Genomic DNA, 19,899 nt, shown 5'->3' on the forward strand with positions numbered 1-19,899 from the left:
TATATTATTTATTTTTTTTGTATACCACTTTACACTACTTGTTATTTTTACGTGAAATGGGGCAATTAAATACAAGTGAAAATCATAAATGTTTAGAAAATGGCAAAAACACATCCTCAAAATCTCTAATCTCTAAATATTCATACTTATTGTTGTTGTTTTTTTAAGTTTGTTGTTTTGATCTTTTCAAGTATTTCTTTAATTCATTTTGATTCAATGTGCAGAGGAACACAAATGTGTATTTTCTAAATCATTTTATTTGTTTATTTTATTTTCTAAAATTATTTTCACAGAGAATTAAATTTTAGTTAATATTATGTTTTGTGGGAAGTAATTATAAAAATAAATTCATCATTTATTCCACGATCTTTTCTATACCATCTCATAGATATTTCCACAAAACATAGTCTGTCATATCATATAATCTGTGAATATTTCGGACTATGTTATCCATGATCAAACAAAAATCTAAAATTCTAATATCAATCATATTATATAAGCTGAATTTCAGGATATCTGTAATTTTTGATCACTAATGTAATAAATACTTTACAAATGGTTCCTCTACATGCAACTGTTTCAGAAGACATGATCAGTATAGTAAACCATTATCAAGGGTTAATCTGAAATTCTATAAATAATAAAATGATATAAATAAATGCAATTTTACCATAAAATAAAAATATAAATACAAATGACACTATTCATTTTTATTTATATTTTTATTTTACAGTAAAATTGCATTTATTTATATCACATCTAATCTAATGACACCAATAAATATATTATTTCCTATATTACTCAGATTTGAGTTAAGCACCAATAAATATATTGATTCCATTCCATATTCTAACAGCTACTGTACACCTAAATATTGAAGATTTTGATTCCAGAATGGATTGATGACGATTGAAAATCATTAATTTAAAAAAAAAGAAAAGAAACTTCTGAGTAGATAAGTAAATTAAAATTTTCTAATAGACCAATATAACAAAAAAAATTCTTTTTACAAAAGAGAAGAATTCATGTTGAATCAATATTAAAATAAATATCATCATTGAAAAAATTATGGGAACTGGTCAAACAAGAATTGTAATTAAGAATATTTTTGGAAAAAATATTGGAATTGTCTTTTAGGTAATCTGGTTTAAACAAATTTACAATATCCATTCTTCACCATCTGTAATAGAAGTAGGAATGATTTGAGCTTGGTTAAATAATATATTTATCGGTGTCATTGGATTAGATGCGATATAAATAAATGCAATTTACCGTAAAATAAAAATGACACTATTCATTCTACTATCAAGGCGTAGTCTACTGAAAAAGAAATGTTGTCATACCGGAAGCGATTGTATTAAGGTTAAGAGTTTAGTGATTCCACAGAGCAGCACTTATAGATAATCATAGATAAACTTAAGTGCATGAATCATCTGACCAAGAAGATAAAAAAAATTGTAAACCTGGAGAGTCTTATGACAGATCTATTAATAAATTAGTGTCAACAGTTTGCCATTTAAAAATACAAATACGCTGTGATACAACCGTGAATCGTGTAATACTATACAGAGAAAAATGTATTATTGTGAAATATGGTTTTCCATATACGAGTATATGAAATGGTAAAGCCATATCCATAAATATGGCTTTACAATTAGTCAAACTAGGTCCAAATTCATCATTAGACCTGGGCGGAGGTGTGCAAAATGCCAAAAGGCGTACGGAAAAAATATTTGTTTAAATTAAAAAAAATATATTAACTATTGAGAAAATTCTTTTAAACTATAATAATCTAATTTAAACTATAATAATAACTGATGTTATTATTCAATAAAATCAAAATTGTCATCATAAACATCATTTTATTCAGAAAAAATCCCAACCAACAAGAAAATATAAACATCTGTACCGCTACAATCCATGAACAGTCTGAGGTTTTGTACTTTGTAAGGAAGTTCTGTTTTTTGAAAAATGGTTGTGCAAGGAGGTGATTTTGTTAATGATCACATTCAACCACCGGATTTCCCCCCATTAAAGGTAACTTACTTAATGAAGGCTGGGTGAATTTGGAAGGGCTCCCTGAACCCACAGGGTTGACTCAAATGAATAATTATCTACCACAGCCCGATGCAAGTGCCTTACTCACTGAGTTAACCCGCTCCCCATAAAACCATAGGATATTTTTGAATATCCTATTCATAGTTAACATTCATTAAGCACGCTTCTAAATTATGCAATTTATTTAGATATAACTATTAACTATGTTCTAGTATAATTTATGAATTAGAGCATTCCTAGTCAAATATAGGGTTACATTAAAGATCATAGAAACATTAAATAAATGACTTAAAGGACACCCCCTTCCTCTTTAAGTGTACTCCATACCTACCCTACCAAATCCTCCGGCAACCCTTCGCCATCCTACCCACTCTCACCCCGCTGCGTAATGTATATATCTGCTACAATTCAAATTAATTCTGCTCAAATATATACTTCATTTCAAAATAAAAATATATAAGATCGTAAAATGAAAACTCAGAATTCCTACTTAAAAAAGTGACCAGTCTTTTTGAAAACTCTGTATCCAAGAACAATTGATTAATTTTATATCTAACAAATAAGAAGTCAAGAATGATGTATATCATGGGCGTACCCAGAAGGAGCAGTTCCCCCCACCATAGAAGTAAAAAAAATGATTAATTTAATACAAATTAAATTTTATTTTCAATAAAATAATTATAATAACTAATAAAGCACTGCTACAATCATATATTATTTTCTTAAAACTTTGGTTTCATTCATCATTTCTGGGATGAAATGTCACAACCTGATGGCTATGGCCTGCCCCTCTTAATTTTGATCCGCGGTAAGCCCTTGGTGTATTAGGTGACAAAAAACTTTAATCAATCGAAACCTTCAGCTAGGGGATTTTGAAAGGTTTCTAAATCGGAATCCGATATCAAATCTTGAAACTGCAAAATGGCGGATGAAATTAGATTTATAACAGGTTGTGCTGGATAAAATGAAAGGTAGAAAGATGGAAAATAATTTTTATTTGGCAATCCTACTCTATATGAGGGAGGCGCTATTAAAATAAATATTATATGTGTTTAGGTAATAAATATTATACTTATATTAAAATAAACATTAAAGATCCTTATTCATTCTTATATTTTATAATTTTTGTTTCAAACAGGTAAAAACAAAAAACGATTGCTACTGTTATACGTAATTATAAAAAAAAATATTTAAAAATTAGTTTAAAATTAAAATTTTATTAATAGGAATAATGGAAATACCATGGTATCTAATTCAGAGTCAGATGAATGTTTTAAAAAAAATAATATATATATCATAAAATATAGTCAAACTAGTAACTGATAACATTACAATCGTATACGCCCCCTTCAGTAGCCGAGATAGGAGCCAGAATAAAACAGAAGGTTATTAAATTAATTAGAGATCAGTACTGTATTTTAATTAATGCTATGATAAGTGGACTGAGACGGACAGAGCAAAACAGCACGGGGGCTTTGACCGACGGGAATTATATACTTTCACAAGCTTCTCGCCAAACTAAAAACTCCTCAAATATTGGGATTGCATACAAAGAAATGTCGTATTCCGACAAGTACAAATGATTTAGATTAGACAGAGTAATGGCGGAAACCAGTGAAGCAGTCGATGGAGTACTGCAAGAGAAAACACTAAAACAAAAAAATCGTATTTTTAAAACATGGTTTAACGAACCATTTTGATTTTTAAAAAATTAAAACCCTCAATTATCTTGATTATGGTAAAACCGAATACGGCAACTATATAGTTCCGTTAACAAACCGCAATTTCTAAAAATAGACGCGATCAAGACAGTCATTGTGAATCACCCGCCATAGCCGAAATCTTCAAAAACTATACCAAACCAAATGACATAATTATAAATATTGAATGATAGATACTGATGAAAACTTTAGTATTACGGAGAAATGTAAAACTACTATAAAGCAGAAAACATTTAAAATGAGTAAAGGTTATGTTTAGAATTAGCATCAGCTCAAAAACCAGACTTAATTGTGGTTAGTTGATTTCCATTTTATAAGTAAAAATTACAGGAAGAACCAATAGATCTAATTATTACCTTTTCTGATGACATCGTAATGACAGTAACGAATAAGCAATAGTGGAACAAACAAATGTAATAGAATCAACTTAGTAACTGGAGTGGTCGTCCAAGCGCATGCGCAACCTATCGCATTCCTTACTTTCTTACGTGGCGGGGTATGGCACTCACCTAAGAGCTGGATCAACTTTAATTAAACATTGATAAATGTAGAGTTTCTGTCAAGATTTGATACCAGTTCCACAATGCTTACGTATTTGTTTAAACTCCTCAACCATTTATTAATTATAAATAATTCTCTGTCCGGCTTTTTCAGGTTCTAGTGTACTAACTGTCACAGCCTAAGTTCTTCCTCAAACTACTTGTTAAATTGAACATTAACGTAGACTTTTTATAATATATTTGTATCAATTTCGGAAAAAGATATAATTTTTTAATAAAATTACTATACATCATTTTTTATTTTCAAACCTCTTTATTTTTATATATGGTTACAGAATACAACTATACATCATTTCAAGATTTATGCTAAATATAAAAAAATATTGTACGAAGATGTTACGGGTAGCGGTTAAAAAAGGCACAAAAATAACAGAAAAACTATCTATTGGTTACCAATGAACAAATTATCAACAACATTTTGATGAATTTTAACTGAAAATAGTGTTAATAATAATTATGCCCATTTTAATACAATTCAGGTCAGACACTTCTGTAAGAATTGAAAACATAATTAAAATTGTAAAATATTTTAAGTAATATGCAAATGTTATAACCAATTTATTGATATTTCTTTTAGATTTAAGTGCCTTTCACTTCGGATTTACAACACCTGAAAGGTCTCCAGAAAAGGAATTTTAAAACACCGCAAAAAATAAGAAGGTTCTTGTTAGTTTTTTTATGTTACCTACATCTTGTTAACCCCTTTTAATGATGATTCTTTACAATTTAATAGTCTTCTCATCAAGTTTCTTTTCTTTTTTTTTTCTCCATAAAATAAAACATGCAGCAGAACAAGGTTTTAAAGCACGATCCTTCTAGCTTTAGTTTTCATTTTTTATGACAACTTGTAAGTTATTATTATTATTATATGGGACGACAGACCATGGAGCTCCAAGTCCTCGCGCGATATATTAGGAAATACATTGCGCGTTTCTGGGGGTGGTTTTTTTCGTAGGGTGGGTTCGTAACTTCCACGCCTATTTTTGTGAGTGCCACCCATTGGCTAACAGGCCTCACAAATGCCCGGGGGAAGGTTGTCAGTGAATTTTGTATTATTTTATGCTTGTATGTAACCCGGGTGGGTCCGAGACCCGATTAGACAGTCTTTGGGTTAGTAGACGGGCGCGTTGCCAGGCTGCTACCGCTGCCCCCTATTGCAAATTGTTTTAAACTTGTAATTAGTTTCTAAAAATGTCAATGAATTTGGAAGGAAACATTCTACGAAAAAATGTTATCTATTGTTTGTAGTAGACATTGTGATACTATCGAATTTTCAAAGTTTGCTCCTTAAAGATTGATAATTGATAAAATAGCTCTAATGAGGTCAATGACTGAATTTCATGTTGTTCAATGTGGCCCACCAGTGATAGTGGCAGGCACGAAAGGACAGGGAAGAAAGAAGGTGAATTATGCTGATTTCAAAATTCGGAAGAAAATTAATAATAGGTTTCCTAAGGTTTTTCCTTATCTCATTATTTTCCTTTAAACAACATGTTACAAAGCTCTGTTGCTAGATTACTTCTTCGAAGCTTTATGGGTAAGTGTGATTTTAAAATTGTTCAAAGTTTATCAACGAAGTGATCGTTAGTTTAAATCATTAATCTCTTGCTTAGTAATACCTTCTGAAAATGCGAATAGATAGCTTTACATAATAAATTAGTGATACTTTAAGAATATTGCAGTAAACTTTTCCTCATTAAGTTTCACAATGTATTAGTTTATTGTGTAAGGTTTTGCAATTTTCAACATTTTTTTGAATACAATAATAATTCCATATGATAATACTTCAATTAGGTAGATGTGGAAAATGTGCTCTCCCGTGATGTCAGGTCTTGTAACAGTAATTAAAACAGCTACTTTTTTAAATATAAAAAGAAGTTCTTCTACTTCTTTTTATATTAAAAAAAAATAATAATTAAAAATAACTGTCTTTAAAAAGACACCACCAGCAAAGCGGACCCTCTCCCCTCACCATTCTATCAATGCGCAATTTGCGCCCTTGATCCTTCACATACAGTGTACAATTTAAATAAAACCTTAAAATACCGATAGTAGAAAAAGGATACCAACCTCAACTAACATTCCATGTACATATTTTCCTTTTCCTTTTCTTATGGTGGGTACGAAAAAAAAATATATGTATAAAAAGATGGTCAGGTTTGCGGTCAAAAAAGAACAAATGCTTTTTAACTCTTTAATTTCCTACGTTTCGCCCCACTTTGCAGGGCTTCATAAGGGCAGAATAGATTTGCTCTCATTGGTATTAATTGTTTACAGAGAAGGTTTTGTTTCACCAATCATTTATTCAGGTACAGAAACACCGAAATTGCTTTTACTACAATTCATTGCAAACCAAACCACGTAGTCGAGAATATACAATAATTATACTAAATAACAATAATTAAACAATAGGTATATTCTCGACTAAATGGTTTGGTTTGCATTGAATCGTAGTAAAAGCAATTTCGGTGTTTCTGCTCCTGAATAAATGACTGGTGAAACAAAACCTTCTCTTTAAACAATTAATACCAAAACAGAGGAATGAGAGCAGATCCAAGAGCGGCGAAACGTCGGACAATAGTTGAAAACTGTTAGTTCTTTTTTGACCGCAACCCTGACCATCTTCTTATATTTAAGTTATATGGTCAACTACATATATATACGATATTTTTTTGGCTTACATATTCATTTCCGGAGTTACTTGCTTCTTAGAACAACGAAAGTACAGTTCTTTGAAACCGCAATTCGCCCAGTCTTTAGTTACGATCCCGTGACAAACACTGAGAAAGAGTGACGAATTGTCTTTATAAAAGTGAATCATGAAAGGAAGATCCTCCAAACATTTAATGATAGAATTACTAAAGAGTCAATAATGACGTCAAGGGACAAATCAAGAATTATATACCCTCTTCAAGTAAGCAGATATAGCAAGATTCATTCGAATCGGAAGGTTAAGATGAGCTGAACAAGTAACTAGGAAGAATATAAAATATTCTATCTCAAAAAAGATTTTTCCTGAAGAAATTCATGGGCTCAGACGTTAGGAAAGATATAAGATGCTGTAGATGCTGCACAATACGCGGGCTCATGAAGTTGGCTATTTTAGGAAGTTTTGACACAGCTAGTCGCACAATAGTTGTTAGTTCTACAATAATTTTAAATCATTTAAAAGTGTATTTACAAGATTTGAATTTATTTTGCTTAGTTTTATGTTGAATACAACTATCTGTTGCAATACACTCTTATTGTTTAATCTACTTTTATCTTATAGAGAAATATATATTAAGTTTAAAATAAAAAGAAGCTTAGGAACATGGTAGAATTTTCATACAAAATTAGAAAGTGGCACAAAGTATCACAACATACCCATAAATTTTGCTCCACCCTTTAATAAAAATATATGAACAGTCAGATAATAACACATAATAAACTAGTGGTTTCTTTCATTTATACCCAGAGGAAGCTGAGACATAAATTTCAGAATTACCATGCTCTCGTAAGTGGGTCAAAACAAAAAATATCAAAAATTGTCCAAAATCTGATACAAAGTAGCCCACACACCGATTAATTGATTAATTAAAAAAAAATATCCTACGATTTGTAATAAAACTAGCATATAAAAATTCTACTGAGGATTTTGTCACAAATTATTTTCATTTTTATCTTTTTAATTTTAAAACTAATTTTTTTAAAAATCCTTGTTCTGCTGAAAAAGGTGAATTACACTCTCAATGGTTTTATGTGATTTTTGAAAAAAATTGAAAGTCTATGATTTTGTCTACGTTTCAATGATTTTAATTTAGTCATATTTTAATAAGATTGAAAGGTTTCTTCAGTTTAAAGTCGACCCTTGAAAATTTAGAGGTGAATCAAACATTAAGCAAAATTATAATTCAACAAAAAAAGCAGAAACATTGTTGGTTATTAACTATCTACGCAATAAAAAAAATATATACTACATACCACAACAAACCTGTATTGCAAAAATCTCTGAAGATAGAGTTTGACTTACTTTAATTATCGTCATAATAGTATTCATGCACACTTTTTTTTTTTTTTTTAATTTTTTGACAGGATTCTAAGATGTGAAAATTAAATAAAAATGCAAAATAAGGATCTTGAACGGTTCCTGTTGGTAGTTAGTAATATAAATATAATTCAGTATAATATTTGTTTGTTTTTATGGGTAAGAAAGAATTGTTCTTAAAATGTAAATTAGTAATGGACGGAGTGCTAATTCATCAACCTTGGAGTTAAAGATGGGTATTCCCCAACACTGTCACCAAGGTATCAGTCAAAAGCTATTAATATTTTTGCGGTTTTATTAACAGAAGTTATTATCGTATACATGCTAGTTTAAGAAACTAATTTAAGTGAAACCATATTTTATACCTTTCCAAATTTATATTTATTTTTTTCTCTGTTTAATTAATTTTCTTTGTGGTCCTTAATAATTATTTAATTTCTTAAAATTTAATTGTAATAAATTATTCATTAAGATTATTTTCATACAAAAAACGAATTTATTATGCAATCTGAATGGAAGACGGAATAAAAAATAAAAGCTAAACCCACTGAACCCTAGTGAACCTTAAGTATAGGAATGCCAGTACAAGGAACTAATTTTGGCCCTTGTTTATGTTTATTTATCTTCAGTGAGTTGATTCCACCACTTTGGTATTTTCCAGTTATTCATCCAGTTTGGCGATCCCAATATTCAACCATCCTCACCATGTACCCTATCTTGCTTGCGCCTTACCTTGTTAACCAGTGCAAAGTCTAAAATTGTGAAAAATAGTTGTCATTTTAATTGCTTTACTGGTTCGAATTCCTACCATTCTTGTACAAAGAAAAAAAAAATCTAATTCGGGGTTGCTAGTGTTTAGAAGGTTGTTTTGTGGTTGTAGAATTTAAGTATGCATTAATGCCGATGATATAAATATAAATAAATAGTGTATGAATGCTCTCGGACAAGATACATTTTTATTATAAAAATATACGAACTAATTTTGTATGATGAATTATTTTTATGTTTAATTTCCTCAAACTTTATTATGTGAAACCGAAGCTATGTACTTGATAGTTTTTGAAAAAATCATTTCCTTGTTTAAACTTAAATTAAAGAAAAAGAAAAAAGTTATGTACAAAGTAATAATGCATAGATCTACTTATGATAAACAGATGATGAAATTAATTGTTTAAATAAATAAATTAAATTAAATAAAATCGCCGGAAAAATGAGAATAATTGAATCGCCGGAGTGACAGTACCATAATTTTTCGACCTAAAATCACTAACTTATTAAAAATGATGGCCTTCTTTCACAATTATTGATTATTGAGACTTATTATTTTAGAAAAAAAAAGGCGAATAACACCACAATTGTAATGAATGGATCAAAATAATATCACCATTATACGTCTATTGAGAAATAAGTATACTATTCATAATATTATTTTTTTATATATAAGAAGATGGTCAGGATTGTGGTCAAAAGTGAAACAAAAATAGTAGTAAACTATTTTTGTTTCACTTTTGACCGCAACCCTGACCATCTTCTTATATATCAATTTTTACGGTCAACTATATATACATATATATTATTTTTTTAATTTCACTATTAAACTAATGTCTCGACTTAGATTTATGATTTTAAAATAATAATTTTAAACAAATAAACCAATTATTACAGTCAAATGTCAACCTATTTAGGGTTCTATAGTCAATGAAATGTAATCGGAAATGAGTTCATCCTTCAATTTTATTTCATTACGTACAGGCATGATTTTTTTTCGCCAACTATTTCACAACTGATTTCTAAGTATTAACATTATGATTCATAAAAGTTATATTTCTTCAATTCTTGAAAAAGTTTTTTATGATCTAAACAGCTCTATAATCGGGTCTTGCTAATCACCACCGTTACGATCTGTGAGTAGCAAATGAAAGGCTGACTAGGTCTCAAAGTGCTTTTTTAAATTTTATTTTACAACACAAATGTTGATAATAACGTTGGATAAAAGTTCTGAATTGTAGCATGAAATCTGGAAAACACAAACACATAAAGTTATAAAACAAATTACTCATTTTTTTTTTTAAGAAACAATAAATCATAAAAGTTATACAAATATATTAGATATAAAGATACACAATTTCATAATGAACCCTAAGCAATAGGTTTACTCAATACATACCATTGCTACCACCATGCTAAAACCTTACTCGCTCTTGGCATTCATATTTCTGAATTTTGCGTTCATTTAGCCAAGCTCTCCTGACAACTACTAAATTGCAAGCATATAAATTTTTAGTCTCTGAGCCGACACCTGCAAACTCGTAGTAAAATTTTATTCCCCTCACAACCTTAAACATTTTGAAAAAAGAACATAAAATAAAGTCAAACACTTTTAAACATAAAGGTACATATAATACATATGAACACACATAGAAACATATATATAAATATACATGAATATATTGTTTGCAATATTTTGCACTTGATCACTTGCATAGATCAGCAAGACATGATTCTGACATGATATTCTGTATAATTTATTATTTAATTATAAGTTATTATGTATATGTATATTTATAAGTATAAATTAAATTATATACGTTTGTATAATCTTATATTCATGAGGTTGGAACATGTAACCAAATTGATATCATCAGGAAAAATAAATTAATTATTTTTTCAGTAATCTTATGTACGTCAATCTCAATTACCCATGTATTTCAGTTTAACAGTCCATCCATTTCAGAAGAAATTCATTTTGAAGAAAAAATGGACAATAAACTTCAAACCTCTATAAATCAGTGCTAACACCTATACAATACGAAACATTTCAAATTTAGATTTTTAGCCTAAATTAATTTCCAATTCCAGTGAAAAATGAACTGTCAGAAAATGGACAAAATACATTTTGATTGGATGCTTCTCATATTAACCATCTTTGAAAACATAAATCTTTAACGTATTGAGGTCACAATTCTATATCTTTATCTTAAAATTTCCCCACTCCATTTTCTTTATCAGTTCATCCACAAATAGTTTCTGTTATGTAAAAAACGTTTTTTAATTATTATTATTTTTTAATGAAATGAAAGAAAATCGAAAAAAATACAAATCAGAATTGGTGAAAAAAAAATCTGAAAGTAATTGAAAATAAAAACTATTCAGGTTTCTCTACAATTATGTAAAAAAAAAATCGTCATAGAAGTAATTCAAAACTGGTGAAGTCCGTATTTTTATAAACTAGAAAAGTTAAATTGCAGGAGCAACTGAGGGAAATAAAATGTTTAATCCAAATATTACAATCCGTTTAAGACAATGTAACTAATAGAGATGAAGGAATTCATTCACACTTGAATACTATCGAAACAAATATAGAGAAAATAAAACATAATAAATAAACACACTACAATTGTCGGTTCCCAAACTTTTTCCCCGTGGCACCCTTTATGGGCTAAAATAATTCGCGGCTGTCTCGCTGGGCTTAAAAACATTTCGCGCCACTCTTGTTGAGCTAAAATACGAGTATATAAAAAGGAAGAATGCATTTCATTTCATCAAGCCTTCGAAAATAATAAAATACCTCGTTCAAGAGAATTGGCTCTAAAAGAAACCCAACTGTATTATAAATAAGTCAATATTAAAAATATTTATCTATGAAATGCAAAAGATAAAAAGATTAATTAAGTAAAAAGGTCGTACTAACCAAAAAGTTGATCGCCCGGTATAAAACTGTAATCTAATCTATGTAGGAAAATAAGAAAAAATAGTAATGTAAATGTTATTTAATTATTATTATTGGCGCGACAGACCGTGGAAGTCTAAGGCCTCGCGCGATGTACTAAGGAAATACATTGCGCGTTTCTTGGCGTGTTTACATAGGGTGGGTTCGTCACTCTCACGCCTATTTTTGTAAGTGCTACCCATTGGCTTACGGGCCTCAAAAATGCTCGAGGGGAGGTTGTAAGTAAGTATTGCATAATTAAAAGCTTGAATAAATTCCGAATAGGGACGGGGACTCGAACTCGCAACATTTGGGATGGTAGACCGGCGCGTTACCACGCTGGTACCCTCACCCCCTAAAGTAAATGTTAGAATGCACAATATATTTGCTTTTTAATTTTTTTTTTTTAATATTTCGAGAAAGTTCACCTGCGGCACCCCTATTATGCACTTGGGACACCTCCGGGTTACGCATCACTTTGGAAACCGCTGCACTTGATCTGAGATCCCTACCCTTCTCTTTCAACCTCAGCATGGTATTAAAAGTTAATGGAAATCGAGAGAACACTTTAGTTGTAGACGCTCAAGAGTTGAGTGAGGAATCCAACTATTGACATAGAAGTCCAGTAAAGACTTAAAAAATGTTTCCACTTTTAGCTAGATAGCGATTGTGTAAATGGACATTATAGGGAAGGTTCTGATGAAATTTGGATCGAATAAGGTCTAAAACAAATAGGACATTAAGGGAATTGTGAAGGTTATTGATTGCTATAAAGGAAGGTGCTTTGATTATTGGCTTTTTAACTAAACAGATTGGATTCGTTTAAATGTTCACAAATTCAGCGGTCATCCGCAATTCAGACCTTTATGTCCAAATAAGCGATACTAACTTATAAATGAAACTTCTATAAAAATGTTGGTGTTTGATTAAAGACAGAGAAGAGGCTAGCGTAGCGATAGGATATGAACACAAAATAATTAAGAATAATTAAAAAAAAAAAAAAAAATAGGATGAGCAATTGCCTAACTCCCTTTTCATCTTAGGTTGATGAGAAAGTAAAAAGTACGATCTGAGAACATTATATGAATAAACAATAATTTACCTGAAAGGCAGCTTTTAGAACGCGCACCACTTCGATTCGTTCCTGGATTTGCAGGCCACTGGGTGACGCGGAAATACTCTGGAGCGTGTTAGTAAGATATTCATGAATTACAGGACTATCCGGAGATACTTCATGACATCCGGGACAAGCCTATAAATTAATTAATATACTTAACTTGTTGATAAGCATTGATCATTACTAATAGTGTCTAATACGAAAGAGAAAATGTAGCTGCAGATAAAATCATAATATAGAGTAATATTTCATTATTGATTGCAAAAGACTAGTCAATTCGGTCAAGAATTTACCTCAGAATAAGACGCGATTCCGATCAAAAGAACTACAATTGTCAAAGGACCCATGTTTCAACTCATTTTCAATAATTATTGAAAGCTTTAATTGTAATTAAAACTGCAGTAATGAATGATTAGTGACATCCAACACTAAACATCAGGACCGCGCTAGGAAATATATAATCTTTCTTATCAAGGTTTTTCTATAATCAATAATTTGTAGATAATATTCCCAATTCAATAACAACTGAGTTTGGAGTAGTGTTTACATGTTCGGATCGGCACTTATAATTCTGGGCAATTTATTGGGCGTAATTTCAATTACAATTGCTTACCAATTACTATAGAAATATTTGCTCAAGCGATTGAAGATATAATTAAAATCTCATGTAATTAGTTACTACCCGATTCTCATTACAGAGAACATTCAATTTATGTTTTATCCTAAATATGAATTTTGAATTAATATTTATGTGCAAATCATTTTGGCCTGAAAGATCTGTCCTCCCACCATCCTATGTCAATCCAAGAACTCGTACTAACTGGCATTTGGTTATTTACAGTTGTTTATTTATTGTTTTATTCTATAATATTCGAATCGAAAAAAAAAAAAGTCGGCCATGTGTTGAGGTCAGGTTATCTTCAACATTATTTCTATCGGATTGATAGAAACATAATTACTTGCACATTTTTCAGTTTTAAGCATAAATTTTATCTTTTCTTTTTTTTTCCATAAGAAAAGGAAAATAGGTACATGGAATGTTAGTTGAGGTTGGTATCCTTTTTCTACCATCGGTATTTTAAGGCTTTATTTAAATTGTACACTGTATGTGAAGGATCAAGGGCGCAAAGTGCGCATTGATACAATGGTGAGCGGGGAGGGTCCACTTTGCTGGTGGTGATAATTTAGATTTAGACTGCAGAGCCCAAACCTCTTCCCACGGTAAGAACGTTTACCAAGGGGACATCTCCCTGTCATCTCTCAGGTGGTGGTGGAGGGGCAATATCCCGAAACAGCGGGTTGGTGCAGGCCTTCAACCCATCAAAAAATTTGATGTGTCTCCGGCCAATGTACTCCGGCACAGAGGGCAGTTGGAGTTCATCATGGATAACAGTGTTTCTGGCCCTCTGTAACGCTCCTCTTACAATCTTCGAAGGACAGAGTTCTGGAAGCTCTGCAGTCTGTTGAGCGTGGTTCTATACATGTGTTTGACCAGGGGGTAGCAGCTTCGGTCTAATGACTTTATTTATCTGGAGCTTAAGTCTGAGCGAGAGCTGAGGAGATTTTAGCAGATGGTACAGCCTGTATGTCTTCTGACGTATCAGTTTTAGCCTCTCACGAAAATTTTTTTTTTAAATTTTATCATTTTTATTTTTTTAATATATTTTATTTGTCGTCAAAGAATAAAATCTATGGGAGCGGAGGGAGATGTTTTTGAAAATGCATTCCAAGAAAAATCAATTTGTCCAAGCTGAAGCGATAGTAGTGGACGAAATTTGATAGAATTGACACGGAAACATTTTCTTACTAAACCACATATTCCCTCAGCATTAGGGGATAAATGAGTCGAGCCGTTTTCGAAATACAGGTTTTCAGAGAAATATACGTTTACACACGCGTCAGCGAAAGTAAAAGACGGAATCAGATAAAACCCCAGAAAAGTTCATAAAAAAAGATTGACGATTCAATGAATTATGCCAGAACTGATACTTTGGCATGCAAAGTGGTAAGAAACCAAATTTGTTTCTTGATGTCCTAAACGTTAAATGCGGGTAAAACATTTTGATTCTGAAGACATACATAATTCATATAATCATTTGAAGAAAAAGTCCTTAAAAATATGGTATAATTAGCACACGAAAAAATGTTTAAATGAAATATATTTTGTAGTAGTTAGTAGCTAAAGCTGCTTAAAAATTGTTTTGAAAATCCTATAGTGACATATCATCCGAACATCAATAATTAAATAAATTATTTTTTTTTTACTTTATTTAGTTTATTCACAACTGTAAACGTATTTTTACAACCAGCGAATGAGATGTAGAGAGAGAGAAATTGTTTTGAAAATCCTATAGTGACATATCATCCGAACATCAATAATTAAATAAATTATTTTTTTTTTACTTTATTAAGTTTATTCACAACTGTAAACGTATTTTTACAACCAGCGAATGAGATGTAGAGAGAGAGAGAAAAAAAAAAAAAAAAAAAAAAAAAAAAAAAAAAAAAGTCATGAAGGCATGAAGGTTAAGGTCATCCAATGATGCCTCTCCATTAAAATTGAAATTTAAAAATCAATTTAAGAGGTCCCTATTCCAGCTCCTTCGTAAACGTCGTCTCGTATCTGGTAAGTCTCGTGTTAATAGTCCTTGAATTAGAGGGTTAGTGTGTGTTGGAAGTGCGTCGTGAAACCGTTTATATAATGATTTAATGGTTCTTTGTACGTAGGGAGTTCGTAAGTCTTTGTGTAAGTTCTTGTTACTGATGTGTGGGGGTGCGCTACTGACTTAAATAAATAAATTCCCCAAATATGCAAAACCGAGATATCCTACAAATGGTGATAACCAGCACTCAGTAAACTGTTTTTGATAAGACTTTAATTAATGATTTGTGTATAATTTCAAATGTTTTCATTTCTACTCATTAAAAATTAAAAGAAACACGTGTCATGTACACGTTAAGGTTTTGCTGTGCTCAAAACGAGTTTCCCTATTTTTTCAAATGAATGAAAAAAAATTTGTGAATTTGAAATTTATGCTCAAAACGAATTTCCTTATTTTTTCTAAATGAATGAATGAAAAAAAATTGTTATCAGAATCAAAAATGGATATTTATAAAATTTCCAGGAACAGTGCAGGCTAGTACCTAGTTGGTGCCTACTAGATTTTATCCGATTCCGTCCAGTACTTACGCAAGCCCATACGGAAAACCCTTTACTCGATAAATCTATGTTTCAGAACTGGCGCGTCCCGTTGATGCTATTCTCGGACGAAAAACCGTTAACCTTGAAATAGAGGTAATTGTCTCAGCAATGAAAATTTCCAGGAAAAGGATAATTGTCAGATACTGCACATTATACAAAGAAAAAAAAGGACATGTACAAATGAAAAAACAAGAAAGAGAAGATTGAGGAAATTGTACTGACCTATGTTCTTGGCAGAAGTTTTAATGTAATATTAATTTTGTAATTAATAAGTTCTCACACATCATCATGATACAGAAACCTAATAAAAACATTAACGCAATATTTTCATACAGACCAATTTGTTTGCTCCCTATCAGCTCCAAATTATTTGAAAACGTTTTACACAAAAGACTGACTGACATAGTTGCAGAAAAACCAATCATTCCTTACCATCAATCTGTTTTTCGATCATATTGCTTAACTACCTATCAATTACATAGAGCTACTGACAATATTTCATGAGCTCTGGAGAAAGGCAGTATGCAGCCGGTGTATTCCTTGATGTAGCTCACGTATTGGACAAGATGGCATGAGGGACTTCTATTTGAATTGAAATCACTTATTCCTGCTACTTATAAACTCGTAGGTCTCTTTTTTCTTTCTGACAGGTTTTTTTACTGTAAGACAAGGTTCAGAAATATTGTCTATCCATCCAATCAAGGACGGAGTACTCAAAGGTTCAATTCTGGAACCTTTGTTATGGTCGATTCTAAAAAAAACCGCGTCGAAGGACTGCCGACAACAGGTTTATATATTGATTTCCGGATTTCATGTATATTGCGCAAAACCTAAATATTTGAGGAAGTGTTAATTTTTTTTTCTTGGTAGATTGATTACAACAGTTCACTTTTGAAAATTATAAGCCAAAAACAATATGACATATAATATAACACAAAGCTAAGGTAATAATTGAAAGTAAAAAAGATGAATGGGAAAAAAGCAATAAATACAGTTAATGATTGCCAAAGTTCTACAAGGCCAATCGTTACCAGATAACGACCTCCTCAAATAAAGTCCTCCTTCATCGCTAAAATAAAGGAATAAGAACCAAACAGTTTGTACGTCAACATTATTAAAAAGATTAGTTAGTGGTTAGCGAAGTTGTTTATAAATAATTAAACTTGGTATACTAGTATTGCACTTTCCCCAACACGTTGCAACTCCTTGCAAGTAAATACTCTCTCATGCATCTGCGCGTGTAAACATAATGAAAGTAAATAATTGAATTTCGTTTGGCTATGAAGGGACTGGACTACTTTAGCCAAGTCCATTATTTGTGGTAGGCCATTGTATTTATCGAGGTCAATGAGAGGAGATCCAGATCAAAATACACAATATCTATCTGATAACAAAATATATATTGCACGAAAATCATAAATTATTTTTGGTAAGAATTCAAAGTCTGCATAAAATGTTTTAGATCTGGAGCTCTTCTTATATTGATCCATCTTCTGCATAGCCAACCTAACAATAGTTGTTGAAGCTGTTGCACCACAAGTGACAGTAGTTGTTAGCAGCAACTAAATTAACTGTTCAATATACTAAATTACAAACATCATTTTCAAATATTTCAATAGAAGCACTATTAGCCATGGTTCATAAATCAGTTTTGACAGTTTTCAATTCCAAACCATCATTAAAAATTTAAAGAGAACATTTAATACAATACATCTCCCACTTCATTGGATGATACAATGGTTTCTAAAAATAATTGTTGTTCCAGACTTCAAACGGAGCTGTAATGATTAGAAAAATATTGCAATGTAACCGCGACATTATCATCCATTCTTCGTATAGTCCTTATTTGGGATAGATCTTTTTATTAGTATCCCACTTATTAGCTTCATACATTTATCATATTTATTAGGAACTTCCTTCATTCAGCTTGCTATAAATAAGAAGCATATCGCACTAGTATTTCTAAAGTGACATAAGTCTAAAACTTACATTTCTGGAAATGTGACACTCTTGCCTATGGAGGGGGAATAGCATTAAGGCAGCATGAGTGACACAAGTGCCCTCTGGCGGACAAGCTCTGAAGCTAGGTTGATACAGTTTTGATGATTCATAAAGATATATTTACCAATTTCTTTCATAGTCATAACTCAAAAACACCAATTTTTGAGTTGTGTCACTTTAGAAATACTAGTGCGATATGTACAATCGTTATCTGATCTTAAAGTTATATCTTCTACTTTAATTCATTCGTTATATAATAACTAATAATATATGAGTTTAGTTACTGTTCAAGCCTGAAAACTGTTCAGTTCAGTAACTTTATAAATTTTCTTTGTTATCAGTAATACATTTTCAAAATTTCTGTATTGTAAAATAAATGTTTAACCCTTTGGCAATATTAATTTCCATGAGTTATGCCCGCTTTACATTTTTTACCATTTCCGTTAATTATAAGCTAGTTTTTCTCAACTTTAAAATGACTACATCAATGTGCAAAATCTTGTAAATTATAATAAATCCATCCGTTCCCTAAGCCTCAGGTCAACTAAACTAAAGTAGATAATTGATGAAAAACGTTTGTCAAGTCTATTAGCTTCCCCAGTTTTTCCATAGGGCATAAGGCAGAACTCAGACAGATGCGAACCGAATAGTGCAGGAACCGATGCATAATAAAACATACATTTGCTAAGACTACAACCACTCTTCAGACAGAAACTTATCTGACGGTCCTAGTATTTTTTTTTCACCCATGAATTCTAAACGGTGCATCCCAGCGAATTCTAAAGCCGAATAATACGATGAAGTAGTATATCGCTAACCGTTGACAATTGTAAAACAATTTTTTTTTTTAATTATACCAGGAACTAAAATTTCCTCAGGTTTACTAAACTTTAGAAGCATCGGTCAAACTAAAGATTGAAATTATTTTTTTTCCCTACATATTTTACTTACCTGTCTAAGAAACAATATTCAATATCTATGGCTTTATCTATGTGTTTGTTGTGGAGAAATATGTCGAGTTCGTCATGGTGGTTATGTTGTCCATAAGCGTTCCACAAAACGATCATTAGGAGGCTTTTTTCACTCATTGAGGGATATTAAAAGAAATATCGGTTAGGATTCTAGTGAGGATGAAAAGCGGTTTTATAGATCCTGGAAGATACTACAGGAAGGATGATAGGATAGTGATGTTATCAATTGGATTGCGATTGAGATGTTGATGTGAATGTGAATCAGGGACTGGATAATTTGTATGTCTCGGAGCGCTGGGTGATATGTATGTGGGGCTGAATCTGTTTTCACCGGTAATTGGGATGGGGTGTTTACTTGAACAGTAGGATGAAAAGGAGCTGGATGTGGTTGCACAAGTGGTAATTTAACGTTTAAGGGTAGATACTGGGGAGGAATCAGCGGACGAGGAATTTGAAACTGAGGGTAAGATGTCTGGGGAAGGGAATTGGAGGCATGAGGCGCCTGACGTCGAGACTGCTGGTTCCTTGGAGAA

The 19,899-nt window shown here is 31.3% G+C and overlaps 2 protein-coding genes across 2 annotated transcripts in view; both read right to left on the bottom strand.

Annotated features, from left to right (window-relative positions):
• Positions 1–4,292, bottom strand: part of LOC106682433 (onchocystatin) — a 19,092-nt gene extending 14,800 nt beyond the window's left edge. The window contains exon 1 of the mRNA XM_014423281.3: positions 4,136–4,292. Within this exon, the coding sequence (XP_014278767.1) occupies positions 4,136–4,150 (15 nt within the window). The 5' untranslated portion in view covers positions 4,151–4,292. The remainder of the gene's footprint in view (positions 1–4,135) is intronic.
• A 5,790-nt stretch (positions 4,293–10,082) lies between these two features.
• On the bottom strand, positions 10,083–13,644 carry LOC106682445 (uncharacterized). Its single transcript, XM_014423299.2, has 4 exons — positions 13,486–13,644; positions 13,178–13,327; positions 10,534–10,702; positions 10,083–10,383 (listed from the first exon to the last, which is right to left on the bottom strand). The coding sequence occupies exons 1-3, from the start codon at positions 13,537–13,539 to the stop codon at positions 10,550–10,552; spliced, it is 357 nt and encodes a 118-aa protein (XP_014278785.1). The 5' UTR covers positions 13,540–13,644; the 3' UTR covers positions 10,083–10,383; positions 10,534–10,549.
• Positions 13,645–19,899: the final 6,255 nt, after the last annotated feature.

Source organism: Halyomorpha halys, unplaced genomic scaffold (assembly GCF_000696795.3).
Source record: "Halyomorpha halys isolate HHAL.00 unplaced genomic scaffold, Hhal_1.1 Scaffold413.1, whole genome shotgun sequence".
Classification (NCBI taxonomy): Eukaryota; Metazoa; Arthropoda; class Insecta; order Hemiptera; family Pentatomidae; genus Halyomorpha; species Halyomorpha halys.